Source organism: Marmota marmota, unplaced genomic scaffold, assembly GCF_001458135.2.
Source record: "Marmota marmota marmota unplaced genomic scaffold, marMar, whole genome shotgun sequence".
NCBI classification, from domain to species: domain Eukaryota; kingdom Metazoa; phylum Chordata; class Mammalia; order Rodentia; family Sciuridae; genus Marmota; species Marmota marmota.
In genome coordinates, this window is record NW_025999977.1 from 35,057,986 (window position 1) to 35,076,690 (window position 18,705).

An 18,705-nucleotide genomic window follows, 5' to 3' on the forward strand; every position below is an offset into this window, starting at 1 on the left:
ATATATATATATATATATATATTTATATTTTAACCTTAAGGTAAATAATTAAGAGATCCTTGCTAACCAAGAGAGTATATTACCAACTGGGAGACTTTGCAAAGAACAGTAGCATACATGTGTTTAATAAAGTAAGTATACTCATATATGCCCTCAAAATAGACAACTTTAGTCATACCTTTTGTTAAAATCACTATCGTTTCATTGGATGACTCCCAAAATACTCAGAATCACTAACATTTCTGTAGCATTCCCCTCAGTATTAATAGTAAAATCAAAGAGTGGTTGCCATGCAATTGAGAGCTCTGCAGCAGATGTGCCTTGATTCTATCACTAGACTAGTTGGAAATGCACTGACCACCGAGTGCCTCCACTCTTCTTAGTCACCTGGCCTTTCACCTCAGCTCAGAGGTGCTTTTTATAAGCAATTTCTAGCCTGCTGTCGCTAATACAGGTACATTCACATGTTTGAGAAAATGGTTTAAAGTTAAACACATAACATTTGAAATGTAACATGCTGCATATGTTTCTGAGGACGGAATATTTTAAGGAGAATGCACTCTTCTATTAGTTATCCTGGCTACACACTACCAATTTTGTCCTGCAATGGTATCATAAGGGTAGTTAGAATAAGTTCATATGATGCTGCTTGACAATCTTTTTAAATTTATATGTTTTTATCTGAATTGACATTTAAATTTTATGTATTTATTGCATATTACATGATGTTTTGAGATGACAGATATAGATAAATAGATAGATAGATAGATAGTTAAATGACTAAATCTAACTAATTGACATGGGCATTACACCACATAGTTATTATTTTGTGATAAGAACATTTAAATCTGCTCTCTTAGCACTTTTTAAGAATACAATGTATTATTATTAACTACACTATGTTGAACAATATGTCTCTTAAATTTATTTCTCCTCTCTAACTGAATACCATAGTGACATTCTTTTCTAACTCTAAAATTGTGTTCAATTTACAAAAAGTAGGAAATAAAAAAAATTTCTAACAAGAAATCAACCTGTAAACCTCTTAGGTCTCACTACAAGAAATAATCACTACTAATATCTAATGCAGTTTCTCCCAGCTTTCCTTAAGGTATATAAGTCTTTTTTTTAATTTAATAGGTATAATACTCTATATTTTTCATTTGCTATATCCTTCATTTTAAATTTACCCATATTTTGTGACCATATCCTTCTATACTGTAGTAAAAATTCTTCAAAAATACTATATTTGGTAGTGATATAATGTGGAATAATATTTTTTCAATATATAGATATAACATGATTATTTATTTCTCTAAACCTAAATATTTAGCTTATTTCTATTTTTTTCTGTTATATATCATGTTGTGATAAGTAACCATTTATATAAAACATCACAGTCTTTGGGGAAATTTTTATTCCCTATATAAGATATCTTAAAATAGGATTACTGAGTCAAAAGTTCTGAACGCTTATACAGTTCTTTATACATATTGGGGTCCGTTTTCTAAAAAAGCTGAATCAAATTTACTTAAACTGTGATGACTAATTTCATAAGTCAACTTGACTGGCTAATGGATGTACAGATGGCCAGTAAAACACTTTTTCCAGGTGTTTGTGCATGAGGGTTTTCAGGAGAAACTACCACCTTGCATTAGTAGACAATACAGGTGGACCTCTTCCACCCACTGAGGGCAGGGCCCAAATAGAACAAAAAGGCATAGAAGAACATCATCTCTCCTGTCCTTGGAAGCCAGTATTCCTGGTTCTCAGACCTTCCAAGTCCATTTGGGACCTATGCTTCTGGCTCCCTTGGTTCTCAGGCCCCCAGGTTTGGACTAGAACCACATCCCTAGCTTTCCTAGGCCCCCAACCAGCAGATAACAGATTGTGGGACTCCTCAGGCTTGAGAATCTTGTGAACTGATCTCTCATAATAAAGCTCTTTCTGTATGTCTCTCAGTATATCCTTTGGGTTATGCTTTTCTGGCAAACCCTTCAGCAATGGGTAAAAGTCTCAATTTCACCCTAATAAAAACAGTTCTGTTGGATCAGTCATCATGGCCTCCTTTAACTGCAGAGCTAATAACAACTCCAGCTCTCTGAACAGTGGAAGGCAGCCACAGCCACTAATTTGATAAGAATAAAGTATTATCCTATTTAAATTTACATGTATTTACCAATCATCAAATAATGACTTTCAATAATAATAATAATTTTTGAATAATAAATACTACTCCTCATAACAAAAAGAGTAAAAGCTCATCTTTTCTATTACATAAAATTTCCTATTATATGTTCGTTGGTATTATTTATTTTTCTATGACTTTTCTGACTACATTATTTTCCCCATTTCTCATTAGTAATTTTTCTTGTTGATTTATGAGAGCTCATTTCAACATTTTTTTCCCATTCTTGGGGATTGAACCCAGGGTCTCACTAAGTTGCCTAGATTATCTTCGAACTTGCAATTCTACTGACTGAGTCATTGGGATTACAGGTAAGCACCACTGTGCCTGGCCAAACTGTAAGAGCTCAATATACATTAAGGATGTTACTATTTAAGTTTTTGCATTTGTTTCAGAAACAATGCATATTTTTTAAATCTTTTTAAACCTAACAATTAAAATGTTTATTATAAAGAATTTAGGAAATACATAAAAATATAATGAAGAACATAAATGTTATTCATGATGCCATTGAGTGGTAATAGTTGACACTTTGATACATTTCCTTTCTGTCTCTTTTTCTCTTTTTATAGACATTTAAAAAATAAATTAGAATCATTACATCATGTTCTATATTTCTTAATAAACATTATGCCATAAGCATTTCTTCATATTAAATATTCATTTAAAACATTAATAATTATGTCATATTCTATTGTATATACCATATTATAATTTATTTATCCATACTTTTTAATAAATCATATTATTTCCAAATATGCGCTTTTATGACTAACTGTACCACGAGAAAGCTTAAAATTTGATATACTGTTTTAAATAGATTCAAACACATGTCTCCACAGGATATGTAACATGGCAAACACAGTACTGACCTGTTACTTGAGTAGGTGCAATCACTTGGCTCGCACTTGATGTAGAAGCCTCAGGAGCTACTTCTACAGGCACAGGAGGCGATGTTTTCTCAATTACCACTGGCATGAGGAAGTGGAGGATAAAAAGGAAATTAAAGCCTGTGCATGGAGATCCCATTTCAAAATGTAAGCACAGTTTAGTCTAATAATATATCACAATAGCTCCTGGATATCAAGAACTGTCATAGATCCTGAGAGCTCATGGTATTAATTCACAGCTCTGGTTTCAATATTTAGCAAGAATATCTGAGAGCAACTGAGAAGTCACAAACAATGACCAATCATCAAATAATGACTTTCAATAATAATAATTTTTGAATAATAAATACTACTCCTCACAACAAAAAGAGTAAAAGCTCATCTTTTCTATTATATTTACAGTATTTTGCTTATGTTAACATTATATAAGCATAGGAACAAAATGCTTTAACATGCATTTTTTACATTTAAACTCAATTATGAACTCCAGTGATTCTTAAGCAAAATCAAAGGCACACAAAAATTCCCATCTTCTGCTTTTATTCTGAATACTCTTAGAAACAGCACAGATCAACATAAGTTACCTGGAAACTGTGGATGCAGATGAATAGTTGAAATGCCTGGGGAGAGCTGGGGTTGACCAGGCTCAAGTTTGGTTTTCTCTTGATCCAATGAAGGTATTTCCTGGGTAGTTGTATTAGTAGGGGGAGAGATGAAAATTGAATGTGGGAATTACTTTCAGTTTCACACATAGGACCATTTTTGTTTAATTAATAATGTCTTTAGGAAAGGAAAGAAACACCATAGATATAAATCTGTATAATTGTGTGGCATTAAAAAAAAAAATTGTGCCGTTAGCCCTTGAATTTTACAAGAAGTGCTGATCTACACATACACTCTCAGTCACCTCCTTGGGGCTCAGTCAGACCTTTAAAGCAATGGCCTTGGCCCAAGGGGCCATATTTGGTCTCCAACAGGTACCTCAAGTGAGGCCTAAACCTTGGTCTCATTCACCTGTGGCTCTGCCCACTAAGATGGCCGGCCACCCTTTACAGATTACACAGTGGATACAGCAGTGACATCATAACAAAGAACACGTGCTAAGCTACCATATTTTAAACCAGTCAGTCATCATGGCCCCCATTAACCAACAGCTAATAACCTGACAACTCCATCTCCCTGAACAGTGATAGGCAGCCACAGCCACGGGAGCTGCGGTCTTGGAGGAGGACTTGAGACTTCCAAACATATCCTGTTACCAGTTCTTGTCCCCTGGACCTCAGGCAAAGAAACAATCAATCACCATAGCTCAGCTCCCAGTTACAGCTCCGTAGGGCTCATGCCAACTGAACAATTAAGCCTAGTTAAGGATCCGTGCCTTGGCCCACCCTGGGGCCAGGGAGCTCAAAACAACACTTCATCAAAAGTACTCATCAAGTTACTTCCTCACTGTTACCCTATATATTCCCCCTCTGGCTTTAACTACTGCCATGTCTCAGAAAGCTCACTTTCTCAGCTTCTGTTTGCCTCTTATCCTCTCTCCTGGCTTCAATTATCACCTCTTTTCTGTTTCTAAAATAGCCTGATTGAACGTTTCATTGGAAGACTCAGTTTTGTAAGCACAAGTGCTTGAAGGGTAACTTCATCTCACTGTTCCACAGATTTCTCAAACCCACTCCCCTGCACACACAAAATCATCCGGGCTGCCATTCCAACATCATCGTTTCTGTCAACACCAGTCATTGATCCATCCCATCTAGATTTGAAGTCACTTTTTAGTCCTCCCTCTTCCAATCTTCATTCCAACTCCTGCTCATTTGCATGACTTGTTATGGTTGCTCACTCTTCCATATCTGTGGTCCCCATCATCCCAGTCTGGATTTACTCTTTCAACTTCAGTTTATTGTAATCATCTAATTGACCTTTCAGGCTCTTTCTCTCCCTAACTAGGTTAAGCCTGTCATGATTCATCTTCCAGAAACACTGAGCACTTATTACACTTTCCCACACATCCCTCTTTCCTTAAGAACTTTGGACTGGCTTCCTAGTACCTATCAGAGATTAATTCATTCAGTCTCAATTACACCCTGTTCCCTGCAGCTTGTGGCCAAGGCCAACAAAGAGCAGATCATGATCAAGAGGCATCCCACTCCTGTAGTTCACAGACACAATTTCACCCAACAACATGAGGCAGCAGCCTTCCTGACCAATGTCACTTCTCCACCTGACAGGGAGGGTCCAGGTGAGGAGCTGTGTATTTCCCTGCTGATTGCAACTGTAGCTGGTATTCCAAACCTTCCAAAAGCAGTCTCAGATTCTCTCTCTAACCAAGTCATTCATAACTCTTGACATCAATCTTCCACACCTTTACACATATAGATTTCCCACCCCGGACCATGCTCCTTTCTCTTCATCCATCTTCAACATCTTGAAACCTTTGTAGAGTACCAAGACCACAGAGATATGACTGCATTTTCCCCACTACCTCCTCTGGAAATAAAATGTAATTAAAAGAATACGACAGTTACCATAAACTCAATCACAAACAGAATAACAAAGCTGAGTTACAATGAGGCTCAGAAAGTTGACAGGCCTGCATCTAAGCTAAATGACTCTTCTCATGTATCAGCTAGAATTAAATTCAAAATCACCAACATTGCAAATTACTGTACACCACTAATCTTTAGAGATATTAGCTAGGAGCTGCAAATGTGCATGTCTAATATGCATATCTATTGTATTTCTTTCAGGCTCAATGGATTGACTTCTTCCTTGAGTGCTATCAAAATCATAATTTCCTTTTTCTGGATTCTTTTAGCACATACATGATGGCATTAATGTTACTTTACCCCATATTTGTAAGCTAGCAATTTTTAAAACTATTTATAATAGATTATGTATCACTCCTAATACTTGATGCACTCTCTTATCAACTGAATGAATGCTTAAATGTATAAACATTCAATAGTTACCTAATTTTCATGTTATTAATAAAGAGACAAGGCAAAATCCAAGGAAAGTACAATATTACATAAATAAGACTTCAATCTAGCAAATCTAGCCTCACAACTTTTAGTGTCATTTTATGCCCCCAAACCAGATCAATAAACATTTCTGTAATATTTCTAAGAAACAATGTTCCAATATTTATTGCAGCTTTCAAGGTTCTATTCTAATTCAACTTAAACATGCATGTTAAATTTTAGTTGAATTAGCAAATACCTGACTTATTTTACATGCACTCTAAGAACACACAGTTACATGAACATGTCAGGGCCTTTCTTTCCCTGGGTGGGCCAGGTAATCCATCAACTCTTTGAATTCTTTTTATGTCCCTGAGTCCCATCAGTTCCCACCATTTTCTTCTCACTTTAAGTGCCATGAGAATAGGGAGTTTTGTCTGATTTGTTCTCTTTATTTTCTTAACACTAAAGACAGTGTCAGTCATTTCAGATACTCAGTAAATACTTCTTGAATGAATGGATGCTTTAATTCCTTAAACTAAATGATGCATAAAGTACATCTTATTGTGGTTTCAACTTTAAAAACCCACATATATTATAAAAGAAAAATTTCAAAGATAGAAAAAAAAGGAGAAGACTTGCAAACAATGAATAAATTACCTTCTCAGGGGGTGCAGTTGCCACTAAAATCAAAAAAGAAAAAGGGCATTAGGATAATTCATTCATTATATTTCAATGTTTAAAAAGAAATAAATTCCAGTATCTCTGCAAAAAACATTAAGAATCAAACTAAAGAATAAAACAAAGAAGTACAGTCATCTGCCATTTTAAAGAATTTTACACAGGACCAAGAGAGAACTTTCTATGGTATTTCATTCAACGCCAGGAATTGAGAGAGCAAATGAGAAAAAGCCTTTCAAAATCTATCATTCAAAATTAGGGTAAATAAACTGAAAAGTTAAACTATCCAATACTTTTGGTACATTATTTCATGCCATTCTTAATTTTGTAAAACTTCCCATGTCTTAGAAAACAAACATGTTCATTAATGGGTCAAACACTTATCCTTAATCTCATATGTAACATTCAAAATGCTTTCTGGTGTCAATGTTAAAAAAGAAATGTCACTTTTTCAATAAGAGGCATAAGGATGGATGCTACAATCTTGATGTAGTCTATTCTTTAATGAACTTCCAAAGCACTCTGAGGAAGACTTGCTAACTAAATTATGGGGAGAACTCAAGTAATAAGAGCTGAATTGGAGATTAGCATCAATATACTGAGCAAATTATATACTACACAATCATGAATGTTCTTGTGCCTTTGTACTTTGAAAGACTTGCTTTGCACGAATCTATCTTCAGTATTAGTTCCTAAGCCTCGGGCTCACATGCACTAAGATTTTTCTCTTGTGTCAATGTCTCCATAATCATCAGCTGATGATTATGTTGGGAAGGTGCATTAATTCCTTAAAACAAAAAGGGTACCCAATATATTCAAATCACTGCTGGGGTATCTTATGGTTGGAAAAGTCAACTAACTTTTTATTCTCCCAAACCCAGGGTCAAGAAAGTCTGGAGGCAGAATCAGAGCAAACCCCACTGCAAGCACTAGGCCATGCCAAGTGTACAGAGGCAATTTCACGTGAGGCCCTATTTGCTCTGCCTAACCAAGGAAGAAGTTCATGGAGTGAAAAGAATGGAATTAATAGGCCAGAATGCACCAATGCCCAGAGCCCAGAAAAATTCTGCCTCCCAGGAAGGAGGCTGCACCAAGTCCCCCACTCTTCACCAACCTGGACAGCATATATCCTCTCAAGATACAGTGTGGACACCCTAAATTCTGTCCTAAGCCTCTGCAGTGAAAAGTCAATAGGACTTTTTTTTTAGAGTAGATATATATATTTCATACAGAGCTAAAATTAGTATTCCTTCTCTCTGGAATGAAAAATTTTTGTGGTAATCAAAATATTCAAAATCTTGGAAATGCTGGTTTATATAAAAACAGAGATAATCCCTCTTCCTCAGTGTGAGAGACTGTCAAGATCAACTGCCTCTAGACTCTCTCAAATATAAGGCCTTAACGATTTCCTTGGAGAAATACACTCTTGATCATGGGTACCATTACATACTCTGTGTGTGACATGTGGCTGTTGTGTTCCTCTCTAGGTCTCAGGTTCTCAGAAGGCGGATCAGAGGACTCTACTAGGTGATCTCCCAGATCTGTCCCTAGACATCTCCTACCCATTGGCATTTTGCCCCCATTATCCCTGACTGCCCATTACACTCTTTAATGGAAGCTCAGCTGATGCATTAACAATTTTAAGACTGTGGATTCCACTTTTTAAACAAGGATTTAGTAAATGGCTAAATGATTCATTTAGAAATGAATCACGACTGTTCCCTCAAGAATTGAAATGCCTCTCCAGAAAGAATCAAGCAAAAGTAGCACCCAAAGTGTCTCAAATTATCATGGAATATCATTTATTTTCATATTTATATGTATTTTATTGGTGTATTAGAATTAGACATAATAGTGGGGCCTGTTACATTCTTGTTCATGCTCACAATATAACAGCAGAACTTGGTCAATTTTGTAACATGGAATATTATTACCTGCTCTGTACATATTATTCCAGGGCAGTGATTCTTAATCAGGTATAACTTTACATCCCTCACTCAGGGACATCTGCAACGTTTAGACATCTTTTTTTTGGTTTTGATAACAATAAGGTGGGGGCATTTCCCTAGCATTTAGAGGTCACATATGCTGCTAAACATCCTATAATACACAGAGCAGCCTCCCTGCTCATCCAAGTTAACATGTCAACAGTGCTGAGGCTGAGAAACCCTGTGCTAGAGGGGTACAAATAGGGAAACCAAAGTATAGAACACAGACAGATGACTAGAGTCCACAATCCTGTTTCTCACCTTCCGGCTCCGCCACTCCTGGCCCGTGTTCCCGGGAGAAAGTCAGGGCCTCCACTGGCTCTTCCTTGGCTGGGAGAGGTGGAGGATGAGTACTTTTAGCAACAGGTTGAGTGTTCTTTGGCTTGACAAATACAGGTCCTTTACCTACATGGTGATGGATTGGCCTGCGTCTATGAACGCCAGAAACCGTATAACCCATTCCACCAGGACAGATTTCCTTAAAAGCAGCTAGATTTGGGATGGGAAAATATTCCTTTTAAAAATCTAACAGTGCAAACTTATACAGAGGAAAATATCATGATGAATATCTCTTAATCATCACTAAAATAGGTACATTTAAGACTTTAAAAACAGACGCAAAATGTAAGCAAATTGCTTTAATTTCTGATAAACTTGCATAGTCACAGGAAAAAAAAAATTCAACCTTTTCTTTAACATATAACATTTCTTTTCTTCAATATATTCACCTGTTAATTTCTCATCCTATGCAATCAGGACATTTAGAAATAACATATACATAGTATGTATTTTATATTATATAATATATAAATAAAAAAACAACCAACTAGGAGATATTACGCATACCATTTTTGTATGTCATGTTACATTTTAAATATATATAATATATTAGGAGACATTTTATGTATAGAAGACATTGCATATGTTACATAATCTCATTTGTGAACATGCATTAAATCCACAAGAATCACACTTTCTTCTTTTCCTCCTGCTTTGATATAATTTTTTCATTAGTTATTAACAAAGAGCTTGGTGATATCTCTCAAGTTGGAGAATGAGCAAGAAGAGAAAGAGAGAGAGGAGAAAGAAAAAAGAAAGAGGAGGGGAAAGAAAAGAAGAAAAAGAAACTGAGAAATGAAATAGCATGACTCAGAGGAACATTCCTCATGGTTTATTCCCAGCTGAAGAAAGCACAGGGCACAGCCCACATGGAGGGTGTCCCCTGGTATGGGGTGCTAGTTACGAAGGTCTGAAAGGGAAAGTGTTTCTCCCAGGAAGTGAGACTTGATGAACAGATGGCAGACAGAGGTCAAGGCAGAAAGGCAACGCCCATTCAGCCCGCAGTCATTTTCCAGCAAAGGGACGACGGGGCAAAGCCTGGCCAGGACCAGTCACTTTAATTACCCAGAGGACAAGGGAAATATTCTGTGCCCTGGAATCACTATCCTTGCCAGAGAAAAAGTGGTCTGTATTCTTTAAAAAAAAAAAAAAAGGGAAAAAAAAATGAACTCGACATGTGTGATTTGCTATCCTCCACTGCATAATCCCCAGGAATAGTGAAGGGGAAAGACAAGGGTGGCTGGAGGGTAGTGTGTGGCCTGGGAGGAAAAATCCACCTAATCCCTTTGCTGTTGGTGTTGGAGACAAATTACCAAAATGCAGACACCAAGGAGCTTATGGTCCCTTTTTTTTTTTTCTACTTTTAAAATTGAAAGTAAAAGAAGTCATTTCTCACTTTCACTGAACAAGACATCTTCTATTGAATGTTCTGGACCTAAAATTAGTTCTCAATAAAAAGGGAACTCTAAAATACTCCTTTAAAGCATGTTAAAATATTGTTTTTCCAAGGATCACATGCTAAACGGTAGAGCCTTGTTCTTATGTTGAACTAGGAATCAGAATTCTTACTTGAAAATTGATGTTTCCAGAAGAAAACATGTTTTTATACCAAATTTTGAATTATTCATTAACTAAATATTTTATGAAAATCATATAACCAAAAATTAATTAAGTACAAAAAATACTAGTATTATTTTTTAAAATCAATTATTATACAATGAGGGGGGAGCCTGAGTTACATTCTTCATATTAGGATTGCAAAACTCTGAGACTGAACTTCATTGAAATGTGTCTGTTATAATGATTTTTTACTTGTCTTTTTCTTTTTTTTTTGAATCAGGGATTGAATTCAGGAGTGCTTAACCACTAAGCCATGCCCCCAGCCCCTTTTTTTTTTTTTTTTTTTAATTTAGAAACCAGGTCTCACTAAGTTGCTTAGGGCCTTGCTAAGTTGCTGACACTGGCTTTGAACTTGTGATCCTCCTGCCTCAGCCTCTGGAGCCACTGGGATTACAGGTGTGTGCCACCACTCCCAGCTCCATTGCCATTTTTTAATAATGAGTTATGGCACAGGAGGGAACCTATCAGAGGTGTCTAAAATTATCTAGTCTACCAATTAACCATCACATTGTATTATGTTTCACCTTAACTGTTCTTCCTGGTTCTGACCACCAACAAAGTGGGTCATGATACATTTATAACTAAACTCTGTTATCATTTAAGTTATGGCTTAAAGACATAACATGGCCCTGTGAGATTTAATGCCCCTCCCTAGGTGGGAAGCATCCTGTCAACTAAGCAATTCCATGGACTAGTCTCATGTCCACCCTGAGCCAGTAAAACAGAAATTATTTCCTTGATCACATCACGCCCAATGTTTATGGGTTCTGTTTTTCTCTTCCGTTTCACTTTACTTCATCCCACTTGAGAAGCTGCTGATCCCTTGGTAAGAAGTACTTAGAGAAATTTAACCTTTCAGGACACTGGGAAATAATGTACCGAATTAAAGGATAAAGTATCAACTTCCTAATAGTTTATAGGGGTTTTGCAAGATCTGCTCTGGAGTTATTAATCTTTATAGTATAAATTCAATCATGAATTCAGTCATAAATACAATTCCCTCCATTTTCAATTAAAGAAATTAAGTACAGTATTCAATAAATAATGGACTAAGTCAATCTGCTCAAGTTTTAGATACTGTAAAAAATGATGAATGGCCAATGCTTAGGACAGCACATGGCCCTATGGAACTTCCTGGTCTTTATACTTAAATATCAGACTTAAAAGTCCTTGAAGCTGTAGATAAAATGTTAAGACTTTTCTTAATATTCAAAAAGAAGTTTAGTGAAACCCAGAAAAATGGTAAGATCTCTTTGCACATATTTTTTCCCCACTGATTCATCCTTGTATGTCTATGGGTTCTACAAAAATCATAAAAACATATTGTATTATTTAAGACTAAATTTGAAGTCAGAAGTCAAAAATGACCCAAGGCACCAAAGTCATCCTGCCTACTCATGTGGCTGTGAATGCTCATGAGTGCTCAGTAGGCATGTCTTACCTGTGCCTGGAAGGGGACATTTCTCACAGTGTGGGCCCCAGGCCTTGCCCACACTACAACAGCAGAGCTGCTTGGTGAGGTGAACAGACAGAGGGTGCATACACTGCCTTCCGGAACTGACAAGCCGGTAACAGGGCCCCTTCTCTTCTGAGATCACAGGGGGATCCGCTGAAGCAGAGACAAAGTCTGATGTCATGCATGAAAACTAAATGACTTTTCAAGCAAAAGAAAAATGAACACTCAAGTAGGATTGGAAACTTCAGAATCAATACTTTAGAATCAATCCATCTAGCTTTATCACCTTTAATCACCTTCCTTGATTAGGAATCTATTTACCAAATGAATTTTAGAGTTAGAGCACCAAATGTTATAATAGTGATGGTCCTGTCTGGACATTTTTCCTTTTAGCAAGCATTAAATCAGTATATATGCATATGTGAAAATAAACAATTTCAACAGAAGCCTTGATTCACAGTAGACACAAAATATATATCAGCCACTCATATTTAAAATAAATAATTTCAAATACAGAAAATAAAACCAGACGTCTCCATTCTCTTGAGTACATTTGCACCCAACTTGATCAATGCTCAGTGGCAGAAGTTCACCAACATGAAGAAAAGTTAAACGTAGATGTTATAGGTGAAGTGGGGGTTGGAGGAAGAGATTTTCCTGAAGCTTCAAAACTCTCACGTGGGATGGGGTGTATCTCAGTAGTAAAGCACTTGTCTAGCCTGCCTGAGGTCCTGGCTTCAACCCTCAGCATTGCAAAACAAAACCTCACACTATATGTCTAGGAAGGCCAGCTCTGCCATAGCTCCTAAAAACATGGGGGCGTGGAGAAACCTGGGTCTTTTCCTCTCCTACTCACTTTATGGATTCTGTATAAGTAAGTTATAAAAAAATCAAAAAGTCACAGACCAAAAGTAAAAGAAAACTTAAGAGCATAGTTATTAATAAATCCCTGTAATAATTGAGCAGCACTTACATAGTGTGTATGTGCATGCGTGAGTGGGTGTGGGTGTGTGTGTGTGTGGGGGGGGGGCTGTAGGTTATATAATCTTTAGAACATGCACATAGTTCTTAGATAGCTCACAAAGGATTTTGCTCCAGAATTTTCTCCCCAAATTGACCATAACTTACACATCATATTTCCAAAGAAGCCACATCAGGTCATCTTACAAGAGCCTATTTTACACATACATTTTAAAACTACCTCTATCTTAATACCTAAATTATTTATTATTCTTTTATCATTTCAAATAACTTGCATAGCAATCCCATTTATTTTATTAACCACCTACAGCACTGTCACATTCTGGTCAACATGACACATTAATCCAGGAATGACTACTGCCCAGAAAATGCAAGATGGTTTTCATAGCGTCTAAGTGTCTGTGACCTCAGATTGGAAGGCTGGTTGTAAAGAATAATTCATTAGGTCTACTACATATATTATGTAAAATATAGTATACATTTCTACTGAGTCTTAAGGTTTTATATTATCTTAAAGAGTCAGAGCTGTCAAAAGATTTCTAAAGAATAGGTGGGAATGGGTCTGGAGCAGAGCAGGACAGAGTAGTAATAGAAAGGGTATGTGTATGTTCTTATATGAAGGTACACTAAAATAGCACTTGGTTGGATTGTATTTTTTGCAGGATGTATTGCTAAAATCAGGATGAAAAGATTTAGATACACTAAATGGAAAAACATTTCAGAGATATAAAACCTACTAGAAATACCACATGTGTCAGGAAGACAAATTCTTTGCTCTTGGCTAGAGACAATTCTTCAAAATGGTAATAAACACATATATAGCTCTAATTCCAAGCCCAGCACTGAATGCTGGTGGCAGTTCAATTACAAAACAGAGCCAAAAGGTAAAATGCTGTAGCTCTATTATTTGGGTTCCTCACTGGTATATTAAAAGACTCATTCTCCGTGTACATAGGTGCCCAGCATGAATGAGGCCCTAGCTTCAGTCAAAAAAAAAAAAAAAAGAAAGAAAGAATGGAAGGAAGAAAGAAAGAAGGAAGGAGATAATAGTTAAAGATAGTCCTAATTCCAGGGCTGTACAATAAACTCTCATTATACTCTCAAAGATATGCTACTTTGATGTACTAAAATGTGAATGATAAATATCACTAGGCAGATACAAATCAATCTGGTACTTATAAGAAGTTGAAAACTAGAAAGGACTTCAGAGATAGCAAGGACATAGAAACTAGCCATTCCTATAAGTCTGCTGTCACTCCCATCCAAACATCTTCATTTAATTCTTGGATGAAATTCCACATTACACTTTCTTCCCTTTAAATCTTAAAGTTTCTATGAGAATGAGCAGGAGTGTATGTGTGGGGAGCAGGTAAAGCTGTTCTGTTGAGTCTGAGAGGTGGCCTTCCCAGGGAGAAAGAACCACAGGGAACCCTTTTTGGGAAATGGGTTACTAAAAATAAAGCCTAGGAGAATCAAAATCAAAGACAGTCTAGAGCCATTGTAAGGTTAGGCCATGCATTCTTCAATGTCTCATGTAACACTAAATAGCAGCTCTCCTTAAATAAATGATGTAGTACCATCAATTCAGACCAGTTCCCTCTTCCTGATTAAAGGCCCAGTCTGCGGTATCAGATAGTTCCAGTTTCACATCTCGGGTGCATAACTTACAGGCTGTGTAACTTTTGGAAAGAAGCCTCAACTCTCTGTGCCTCATTCCTTTCAATTCTAAAATAGGAAGAATATTAGTACAAATCTCATAAAGATCTTGTAAATTTTATATGTAATAATCACATAAAGTGTTTATCGCAGTGCCAGGCATTATTAAGTGTGTAATAAGACTACTATTGTCAGGGTTTTGTTGTTACTATTATTAACTAGGAGCAAACCATCTGCACAGAGATGTCTAACTTCCAGATCAGAGAAGTCAGGGGCCTATGCCGAGAGGAGGAAAGAAAGGAAAGAGGAGGGGGAAAGAAAGGAAAGGCAGAAAGACAAATTATGAAGGTTGAATGGCTTCCTTGGAAACAAAAAGACATGAAATAGTGAAAGCTGATCGGCTCCCCACCTGAGTGCTTGGGAGAAGGTCATCATGGGCAAAAACAACAACAACAACAAAAAAGCCACACCAAGCCAGGAAGGTAGGCACACTTTAAGGGGAAAGCAGGAAAAGTAGTCGTAATTTACCCATTCACTTTATTTAAAAAATAGCCTGGATCTACGCAGTGCAATACATTAGGAACTAGCCATGCGTTGCTACTTGGATGAAATTTAAATTAAATAAAACCAAATATTCAATTCCTCAGTCATATTGATCACACATAGCTAGTGGCTCCTGTACCAGCAGAGAGAGAACATTCCCATGGTCATGGAAAATGCCACTGAACAGTATTATGGGTCAATAAGCTTTTTCTGAAAAGGGACAGATGATAAATGTTTGGGGCTCTATGGGCAATATGGTCTCTGTTTCAACTTCTCAACTCTGCCACTGGGGCACAAAAATAGCCTGAGGCAAAGAAACATAGATGGCCATGATCATGATCCACTAAAACTTCATTTACAAACACAGGAAGCAGATTTGGCCCATGGGCTATACTTTGCCAGCCTCTGATCTAGAACCCTAAAATTGGAGGCAAAATTCTGGTTTTAAATCTCAACTGTTATTTATTAGCCGTGTGATTTTGAGAAATTTCTTAAATTCACCTTGCCTCCATCTTTCAAGGTGCAACATAGGAATAACAATACATCTCATAAAGAGGCTAGGAAAATTAAAAATAAATCATACACATAAATGTGAATGGTGTTCAGAGGACTCTTCCCTTCATCTTGTGACTTCCAGTGCTGCAGCAGAAGTTTGTGAGCACATCTTCTCTCCAAACCTCTTCCTATCCATCAAGTCCAAGTCCATGAGTCGAGAAGACTTTGAAACTGTAAAAGCCCAGGCCTGGATTCTTTTATCTGGGCACTTTTACTGGACACACCCTCAGCAACGCTCACCCTAGAACTCTTAAATTCCTGAAGAAAATTAATGGCAGCTCAAAGACAAAAAGCCTTCCTGTTCCACTTGCAAAGGTTAGTCTACTTTTCTTGAATTTGCTCCGACAAGTCCTAAAATTTTCACCTTTCCCCACAAGATAGGTGGAGGCAGGTTTGAACACTGTTTACATCCTAAGCCACAGACACAGAGATCAGGGGTAGCACATGCCAGCACCCTCCTCCTCTCTTCCTTTTGGCTTGGCCAAGTCCAGGACAGACAGCGGGCAAGGAGAGAGAGTGAAATAGCTGCAGCCTTTGGCTAGAGGCAAGGAATTCTGAGGGTGTTCACCTCGGTGCAAGAACAGGGAGAGCTTCCCATGGCTCCTCAGCCATTGCCAAGTGCATTTCTTGGAGTTCACAGAGTCGGCCACACCTTTTATGGCCTGGATATGCCCTAAATTCATGCTGCCTGAACAAATGTTGCTAGTCTCCACCATTTGCTTGCATGCTCTGTCTCTAGCTGGTTTTATACCTCTCGAGAGCATATATTCCAAATGTTAAATAACACCTCCATCATGCCTAATCACCTCCTGCTATCATCATGCATGGCAGTGAAGGATACCACCACCTTCCTCCCTGATCCTTCCCAAATGTCTTCAGACTCCCCCAACAATTTCTTCAGAGTCTACCACAAATTAGGCTAGATTTGTCCAAATCACAAACCCTGAAGGAACTCCACATATCTCTGTGATATCACACATCATAAATCTGGAGGAAAGACGGAGAGACCTCCCTACTCAACTCTGCAAAAGAGCCCAGGTTTGACCTTCAAATTCTAAATGGGAACATTTAACTAGCAACAAACATCTCTTAGTACTTAGCATTTCAGCTGTTGGAGTTGAACCGTAAAATTGAATTATTTACTTTTCAAATAAGAATAGATGATTGTTTAATAAGTTCAGAATTATTGGGGCAATGACAGGGAAAATAAATACTAAGAAAATGTGCAAGTGTTTCAAAATTCTCATTGGCAGGTCCCTACAATCTCATTAAAATCTGGATGGCTGCCCTTAATGCTAGACATCAGATCTAGTCAAAGTTTCATAAAACACTCAGTGACCAGTTCTCCAAGTTTACCTAATCTGCAATCTGTAACGTAAGAATTTTAACCAGATAAGTCAAATCATGTAAGGGAGGTAGGGAGACATTTACAACAAATTTTATATTCAAAACTCTTTATAATCTCTTACACCTAAATTGGAAAACTATTTAGAATACTTATTTATGAAATTCAAATCAGCTGGAAATTACCCTAAATTATCTGGATATTGTTAACACTGTAATTTTTGACCTGAGGTTTCCAAGTCCTTACATCAGTTTTCAAATACACCATGTACACAAACTTAATTTTACAGCTAATTTGGTCACCTCCTAAGAAAAGCCCTAAAATTAGATGTCTGCCTGCTTCAGGATCAGAACTGTCTACAAAAGAACACAGAAAGAAGGACTTACGTGCAAAAGTTCCTAATCTGCATTTGACAGTTTTTAAGGAAAAACAGTAATGATTAGTAACAATGCTTCCAAAGACTCAACAAACCCATCTTAAAAAAATAAATGAGACTGTCATTTTTATTTCCCTACATTTATCTTTATTTCAACTGCATTGCTGTTCAGGGGACAGAATTAGAAAGAAGCTCAGCTAAAAACGAGCAACAGTATCTTCATGAAGAATGTCTGCCAGTTTAAAACTAGGAGGAAGAACAATGCAGTTCAGCATATAACAAAACCACATTTTTAAAAAATTTAAAATTAATCTATAGTAGGACAGAAAGAAAATACAGAATTTCTCTTAAAGTCATCCTAACAGTCTTATGCTGTGTGTGAGTTTTAGATGGTTAAACTTTAACTGTGTGTAGCTTTAAAAAAATCTGCAGCTTTTACCTACTTCCGTAATAATGGCCATGGTTATATTGAAAATAAGGTAATCTTTTTTTTTTTTTAAAAAATAAGGTAATCTTTAAGATTCTGCATTTGAGAACTTTTTACCTAAAATGTATCCACTGCTAATGGGCACATGATATGTAGTAATTGTAGTGTATTTTCAGAACCAATATTAGAACATGTGGTTTGGTGGAGGGTTTTACCCTTCCTGTGCACAAAAGAAAATCTCAGAAACATTTGTAAAATAAAACAGCATAACTTCGGAGGCATTTTGGTGGTTTGGGAGGACAATAGGGTAGAATATTTGAAATTAGAACTGAAATAGAAAATCTGAAATGCAGGGCCTTGGTAACTATTTTCCATACTTATCCAACTGAGAAAGCACAGTGAAACCTCATAAAATCAGACTCCAGTGACTCAGAATTTGGAATAATTAAAGGCAGAAGCTGAGACAAAGTCTAATTCAGCCCGAAGAATGCTTAAATATTTATGAGGGGAAAAACCTGTTTTCATCTCTCAGGTACCAGAAATGGTTGATATGATCATTTTAACTAACTCTTTTCACCGAAGTCTATTTCCTCAGTGTGTTCATTCTCTGAGTTTTAGCTATTGTATTTTCCTAAATGCATTTTGAAGAAGGTTCTGTAATACAGATGCATTTTACCATGTCAAGCTGGTGCCTTCT

The 18,705-nt window shown here is 36.9% G+C and overlaps 1 protein-coding gene and 1 long non-coding RNA gene across 7 annotated transcripts in view; one reads left to right on the forward strand and one right to left on the reverse strand.

Annotated features, from left to right (window-relative positions):
- The window catches only part of LOC125617212, a 24,286-nt gene extending 5,848 nt beyond the window's left edge, over positions 1-18,438 (forward strand). The window contains exons 2-3 of the long non-coding RNA XR_007348129.1: positions 13,495-13,501; positions 18,427-18,438. This is a non-coding gene — a long non-coding RNA (uncharacterized LOC125617212). The remainder of the gene's footprint in view (positions 1-13,494; positions 13,502-18,426) is intronic.
- Ltbp1 (latent transforming growth factor beta binding protein 1) overlaps positions 1-18,705 on the reverse strand; it is a 389,795-nt gene that overhangs the window by 112,058 nt on the left and 259,032 nt on the right. For 4 of the 6 annotated variants that reach the window (XM_015479779.2, XM_048804568.1, XM_048804569.1 and 1 more), the window contains 5 exons: positions 12,111-12,278; positions 8,972-9,199; positions 6,702-6,724; positions 3,663-3,762; positions 3,061-3,159 (listed from right to left, as the gene is read on the reverse strand). In XM_015479779.2, coding sequence (XP_015335265.2) covers positions 3,061-3,159; positions 3,663-3,762; positions 6,702-6,724; positions 8,972-9,199; positions 12,111-12,278 — 618 coding nt within the window. The remainder of the gene's footprint in view (positions 1-3,060; positions 3,160-3,662; positions 3,763-6,701; positions 6,725-8,971; positions 9,200-12,110; positions 12,279-18,705) is intronic. The other 2 variants (XM_048804571.1, XM_015479783.2) reach the window with 1 other exon arrangement.